This window comes from Bipolaris victoriae, assembly GCF_000527765.1.
Source record: "Bipolaris victoriae FI3 unplaced genomic scaffold scaffold_270, whole genome shotgun sequence".
NCBI classification, from domain to species: Eukaryota; Fungi; Ascomycota; class Dothideomycetes; order Pleosporales; family Pleosporaceae; genus Bipolaris; species Bipolaris victoriae.
The window spans coordinates 1-7,051 of NW_014575122.1; the positions used below are offsets into that span (position 1 = coordinate 1).

A 7,051-nucleotide genomic window follows, 5' to 3' on the forward strand; every position below is an offset into this window, starting at 1 on the left:
CCAGATACGGATAGAAACCCTAACGCTAAGCCTAATATGGCACGAATCGCACCCCGATTCGCGCCTCATATTGGTTAGGGCTGCTCACTTGGTGGTGAAATAAGTTATATATTAAATATATAATGTGGTGTAGCATCACGTGACTNAGCGTATAGTATATATTACGATTATCTTTCGTACGTAGATAGGCACCTTCTCNAATNNATCCTTTGCAACGATCAACCTTCAGCTTATTTCTATCTACTCGATTGCGGGTCGCCCCTCTAATCTTTTGAGCTCGATCACGTATCGTGCCACAATAATTATATTAGTACTCAACTAAGAAATCTTGCGATAATAACGTTATAGTGGTAGTTAAAAGCTTTATGTTTTAGTAGGTATGTATTTTACTGGGATGTTGCATTGACTGAACTGTTGCACGCACTGACCACACGCAGTATCTGTTTAAGAGTGCTTATCTTATGTGTAGCGTAGCCTTCTAGATCAGGGTTGTAATAATACTCTATACTATCTATGTGCTATCCATAGGAGAATATAGGTCAACTTCAGGCTCTACATCCCTTACTTTGATCTGAACTTGGACATCAGGCGGTACCATCCTCTGCACTTCGAATAGGATATCAGCTGGTCGTTTTTCCCCAGGCACTAGTCTAACGTCGTACTTGAGTAGAAAATTGCAAAGCATAACCTGTAGCCTAGGTAAGCAAAGAAAGCCACGTAGTTATTATAAGGTATCTACCTTAAGCTCCATGTTAGCGAAGAACCGGCCAGGGCACGCATGTATGCCGTAACCAAAAGCCAAGTGGTCCGTCTGTAATGACACGAATTGATGGCTATTCCGCGGGTCAGCTAAGTATTTATATGGAAACAGCGTGCATACCGCTCTTCCTGCCCAGGCTGCTCTCGTTTCCTCAGCGACCTCGTTGGATCGAACTTTTCCGGGTCTGGGTAGTGCTCCAGGTCCATGACCTTGCTATCGTCGAAGTAGATACAGCTACCTTTGGGAAGGACCGTGCCGTCCGACAACACGACATCTTCAGTGCATCCTCTCCACGAAGTGACTGCATTGGTTGTTTAGTTTCTAGCTTTTGGAAATGGGTAAGTATAACTCGGATCGGCTCACCTCGGAGGAAGTCATGGTGCCTCATAACTTCTCTAATAAAGCTATCAAGAAGTCTCATCTTATACAGCGTATACTTTGTCCAGCCACCTTCTTTCAGGAGAGAAATGATCTCGACCCGCAAGTCGTCTACGATTGAAGGCGTTTCACAGAGCTGCAGAATGCAGTTCGTTAAAACTTCTCCAGTAGTCTGTATCGCTGTCATACTCAAAGATACCACATGGACAGCAACGTCAATCTTCCGGCCCTGAGCTTGCGCAACCTCGACCATCCAGGAAATCGCATCGGCCGATTCCTTTGGAATCTTGCCATGTCGCAATGCCTCCTCAACAGCAGCTCGACGTTTCGCAAGCTCGGGACTGATAAGGGCACGTGCGGCATGTAGATGTTGACGAAGAAGTTTCGTCTCAGGCAGAAAATAGTGGATCAGTGGACGTAGCGCTGGAGGTGTCTGTCGCATCCTTTTCGCGGCCATAAATACTGCCGCGGTATGGTTCACGACGATGTCTAGCCATCTCTGGTTGCGACAGAGCGGAAATCCGAGAAATACACGACTTGTCACTCGCGCTACTATGTGGCTGACATCGTCCTTGATGCGTGTAGTACGCCAGATTTTATCCTCTCCTAGAACGTCCATCATTGCTACGGCAGATTCGTCTATAACACTCGAGTAGAGTAAGTTCAAAGTTTGCGTAAGTTTCACCCGGACAACCTCCTGCATGAAATAGTCATCGTGGCAAGCTGCCTCCATCGCTTCGAAGCCCGGATACTCGATGAAAGCATCTTTATCGTTGCCCCTTGCGAAACTCAAGGACGGGTTCTTGCGCAATTCCTCAACAAATCTGATGGGAACAAGAATTTTCCAACCTGTGGCGGTGCGTAATTGGAAACAGCTCGGGTATTTCTTCTGGCCTTCCTGGACTAGTTCGTAACCTCTACGGAAGTACTCCTCGCGGTCGTAACTATGGATTGGAATGTTGGGGGCGGGTTTGGGGCTATGGTGCTGTGATAAATAGAAAGTGAATATGATCACCAATCCTGCGCAGGTCAATGGGAGCGCATGGCGTAGCGGATCAAGAGATTCGAGAGAAGCAAAAGAAAACATCTTGGGCGATTTGGTGTCTGCGGAGGCAATTCTTCGACAGGTGGGAAGAGATATCTATTGCATTCTTCACGGTCCGGTACTGAGAAGGTACGTGCTCCGATTCGCAAGCTGAATCTAGCCTCTTTCCCACCTCCTTCCTGTGAAAAGTCTCCGCTAGATGCGGCAATGGCGCTCAGTGGCGCTCGCATGGCACACGTAAGAACTAGTGGCCGCTACTGTATCTCTTCCTGGTCACACACCATCCTTGCTAGCGGAACCAGGGTGACATGTCGGGCATACAAGCCCAGGACTGTCTAGCTGGGTTGCCCTGGTGTATATTGGCGCGGGATAGTTGTGGTCGCGTAGCCCGGCTATGTGTCGAGGATGCCATAGATGTAGCCCGGTCGCTCACCCCGAGAGCCATGGGTTGCTTCAAGCGAGTTTCACTCCCTTCATTGCTAGACCTAAAATACCCGCTACTGCACTCAGAGACTGTTCTCAAACTCTCATGCTCACGCACCACCCATCATGACTACCAACCGACAAGTCGTTGCAATTGCGGGTGGCACAGGCGGACTAGGACGCACATTTGTTGACGTTTTCCAAAACCATTTTGAAGTAATCGTGCTGACACACAGGGTAAGTCATGGGCTCCGAATATGTGCTTCAATCTTATTAATACTGTAGTTGTCTAGTCAAGCACGCACAGCCAAGAGGTCTTTGTTGACTATGATAATATTCAAGGAATGCGTGATATACTCGAGAAACATCATATTTCTGCAGTCGTATCCACGCTTAGTGATGTCGCTGGCGATTCTCAAAGCAATCTCGTCGAAGCTTGTCTGCAATCCCAGGTGACCAAACGCTTTATCCCAAGTTCTTGGTTCTTGTCGTATCCAAGAAGGTCGGTGACTATTGTTTACTCATATTTGCGAGTAGCGCGAAGTAACATTTTCTAGTGCCATCGATGTCATGCCGCCACTAGTGAACTATTTCAAATGCCTCGACAGGCTTCAGGTCATTCCAGATGCACAATCTCTCGAGTGGACGGTCGTTAGCAACGGAATTTTTCTCGACTACTTTGGAATGCCCAATATGCCTACGACTCTGCGATCTGCTTGTTTCATCGTGGATATGCAGCATGAGATGATCGCAATACCTGGCGATGGCAACACAGTCGTTACTTTAACTGCTACTAGGGACGTAGCAAGATATGTAACAGGTCTTTTGAAGTTGCCATTAGGGTCATGGCCACAGGAGTATCACATTGCCGGGGACAGAATAACGTTGAACGAATTTGTCAACCTGACGAAGATCATTACGGGGAGGCAGTTGAAGGTAGTGTATGAGGAGGAAGTCAAACTCCGGCAAGGCAGGATCACCGCATTGCCGTCTCAAACGTCACAGCGTTACGAACTCGACCCCGAGGCTTTTGATAAATACATTGCTATCTTAGAGACATGGATAATAGACGGCTTGATGGATATTAAACCCACTCACATCAAGGCCATGCCTACCATCCATACTATGACGGTGAAAGACATGTTGGAGAGTTATTGGAAGCTGTCGCGATCTATAGAGTTATGACGCTAGGAACCCTAGCGACTCGTCTCACATAATCAGCGCTTACCGCCATTCTCTTCGGTCGCTGATTAGGCAGTGATGTAGATTCAGCTCCACAAGAGTTGCTCAAGTATTCTGGGTTTAGATATGAAAACACTCTTTTAGAATGTAGACACCAGCCACGTGTTCAATGCAGCGACATTCTCTTACTTTTGTGTTACAAGTGTTGCTAGATTCTTTCCATTCAATCAATACATCGAGGATCGTAACTTCTTCGCTGGACCAGATGTCATAGACACAAAGCTGCCTTCAGATAGACAAAATGTCTATAGTTGCATTTCGTATCATTGAATCTGGCCATCGGAAAGGGATGTACCCGCTTCAAATGACCAAGCACGCTGGCGTTATGTAGCGGTATTATATTGGCTCTTCTGTTTCCTGCCTTTGATTAAAACACTTCCTACTTGGTGTTCTGTACGAGTGTTCGCAGGATGATAACTCGTTCATGGTACTATCAAATATCTAATGAAAGCTAATGTGCCACCGCTGGTGACCCACGCGGTATTCTGTGTGTAGGGACCCAACCCTGGTGTACTATACGAGGCCCGTATGCTACAGGATAATCAATTCTCGAATGCATCAACCCCCAATTGTACCAGAACACATGGTCACCTTCTTCTTCTGGCCCCACATAGATGTACTCAGGCCGCACAATGCGTTGCTGCAGCTTGTCCATGAATTCACGTACACGCTCAGGCCCCTCGATAATCTCAGGATCCTTTTGGTCGGCCGAGCGCCGGATGAGAAGTCGTCGAGCACAGTTCGGTTGAACCTGGAGAGACTTCTCTTTTGTAAGCTCATTGAACCAAACCATGGGATACTGTTCGCAGAAGCAGAGCAGTCCTCGTCAGCGGAAATTCATCTTGTAAAGAATGTCGAATCGGTCACTTACTGTCTTGGTCCATTGCTCATCACGAGCCATTTCCTCCATTAACTCAAGCGGTTTCTCGCGACCTTCGTCTGCAACGCTCAGTCCATTAGGATTTCCGCGACAGCCACGGATCCATTCGTAAGGATAATACATGTATTCAACAGTGCTGTTATCGACCATGACTCTCTCCTCATCTGTCAACATTTCGTATAATTGGGACGTGCTAAAGAACCCCGTACGACCTGGCTTGGTTTTCAAGCTTAAACCAGACCCATCAGCCCATTCAACTTTCTGCTCGCCAACAGGCAGCTGTATGAATCGCAGCGAGCTGATGTAGGGTGGATGTACTTTGTACAGAGGGCCATCGATATGCCAGCTTTGGAATCGGGCTATGCCAGCTTGGAAGTCCTCATTTGCGAGTGGCTTGGAATAATAATTTCCGGCAAAGGCTTCACCTAGAGTCAATTTCTTCAGACCATAATGATCGTCTCCTTGGTATCCCTTTCCCATCAAATGAATATGACCATCTTGAGCGGTAGGCACGGTGGCAAGTTTCAACATGGCCTATATATATCTTGTGGGTCAGCGATCACTTCTCAAGGATTTCGACGAGATTTAAATTATAACGAACAATCAAACCCTCTCCGGTGGGATGAAAAAGTCGCCCAAATTCCTCTTGGGTGATCATATGGTGCATGGGATCCAGCTTTGTGATGATTTCCCAATTCTTGTCTGGTGTCTCGGCTTGTTGGCCTTTGACTACAACAACCTTATGCCGTAGAATAGCTTCACGTAGTTGATCGACTTCGTCATCTGTACAGTGAGTTCTGTTAGTAAAAAAGGGCGACACACTAGAGAAAAAATGGAGAGCCGAGACTAACCTGAAGCATTGTTCAGATCGAGGCCAGTAATGTATGCTCCAAACTAGAAGTCAATTCATGGTTAACACGCGAAACATATGACTCCTCCCCCAGCATAGTTAAGTAACTAACATTAAGCTTTTTGTCCGATCCATGGACCATAGGGCGGATGTTCAGATGGCCATCCGTGCTGTTAGAACTGGTGAAAGCCATAACTGCTTATCAAATTGAACGAATACGAGTCGAAATTCTCGATAGGTGAGTAAGAACTTGATTTTTCTGCGTAGGAGAGAAAATATAAGACCTGGATCTCGCGTCTGAATGAATATAAACAAGAAATGGATCATGGTCCGACTATATAGCTGAGTGCTGATAATGCAATATTTGTATCTCTTGTCCTTATTGGGAAGTATGTCCTTAGACAGCTAAACATCAACTACTAGGTGCCATTGATGTCAACACGCCGCGAAAAGGTCTCGGACACCGACGGCGCAAGTGTCTGACTACTACAGCGCGAATACTAAGAATGTAAGTGTCCAACTACTATAGCGTGAATACCGATAGTGTATGCATCCGGCTACTACAGCGAGGATAACGACAGTCTAAGTACCTAACCACTACAGCGCGGACGGAGATATCCTTGCAAAATGAATGTTTTGCACTATACAACCATCGTGAGCTCACGCCATCGTCAAAGCTGCCGAGCATAGAACTGCCAGCGCGGAGCCTAACCTGATACATCCGAGGCTAGACTTGGTGTACACCCCAGCTCAGCGTTAGCTTTTTGTACATGCCTCTTCCGTAGTTGTACCTCTGTCGTTGTAAAATTAGCACTCTTACATGCAGAGCCAGTAAGCCGGTCGAAACCTTCGACTTACGTAGGCTGGATATGCTAGCTAATGGCAAATGTAGCAATTATAATACTACCGCGCACATCGCGGTAAGTATTGAGCGCTTGCACTTTGCTAAGCCACTGCTGTAGTCTTTTGGTTCAATCCACGCATGTAATACGGCCCCACATATTACTGCAAGGATTGCGCCCTTGAACTTTACTGTGTATTAACGTTCTGCTGTACCTAGTCTTTCGGTCCGTTCCGCACATACGATACTACCCCACTACTGCAAGGATTACGCCCTTAGACTTTACTCAAACTCTATGATAGTCTTTCGGTCTACGATGCGTATCGAATGCTGCCCCACTTATTACTACAAAGATTGCAATCTTAGACTTTGCTAAGGCCATACTACTTCCATAGTCTTTCGGTCTATTTCGGTCTATTCCGTACACACACACAATTTATTTACGCCCGGCGGCCAAGCCGAAAGGGCTACGAACGCTAGTCTAGCTTTACACTTCCTATGCTCAGTCTTGGTCTCCCTAGCCCATATGTCTTCTTTAGCCCACATCTTTATATAGCTTATCGTCTAAATCTAAGCCCTTACTTAATACCTTGGCACGCCTCTTCTCTATCTACGATCGCTCCTCATCAAGT

General features: G+C 46.6%; 3 protein-coding genes across 3 annotated transcripts; 1 reads left to right on the forward strand and 2 right to left on the reverse strand.

Moving 5' to 3' along the window:
• Positions 1-511: 511 nt before the first annotated feature.
• On the reverse strand, positions 512-2,225 carry COCVIDRAFT_32048 (hypothetical protein; the record flags this gene model as incomplete). Its single annotated transcript, XM_014694635.1, has 4 exons — positions 512-688; positions 740-833; positions 881-1,061; positions 1,124-2,225. 4 exons carry the CDS (start codon positions 2,223-2,225, stop codon positions 512-514), a joined length of 1,554 nt encoding a protein of 517 aa, XP_014550121.1.
• Positions 2,226-2,732: 507 nt separating this feature from the next.
• COCVIDRAFT_116422 (hypothetical protein) lies at positions 2,733-3,791 on the forward strand (the record flags this gene model as incomplete). The annotated part of the gene is made up of 3 exons (XM_014694636.1): positions 2,733-2,843; positions 2,900-3,108; positions 3,164-3,791. 3 exons carry the CDS (start codon positions 2,733-2,735, stop codon positions 3,789-3,791), a joined length of 948 nt encoding a protein of 315 aa, XP_014550122.1.
• A 508-nt stretch (positions 3,792-4,299) lies between these two features.
• Positions 4,300-5,771, reverse strand: COCVIDRAFT_32050 (hypothetical protein; the record flags this gene model as incomplete). The annotated part of the gene is made up of 5 exons (XM_014694637.1): positions 4,300-4,647; positions 4,720-5,262; positions 5,330-5,511; positions 5,580-5,622; positions 5,691-5,771. 5 exons carry the CDS (start codon positions 5,769-5,771, stop codon positions 4,300-4,302), a joined length of 1,197 nt encoding a protein of 398 aa, XP_014550123.1.
• Positions 5,772-7,051: the final 1,280 nt, after the last annotated feature.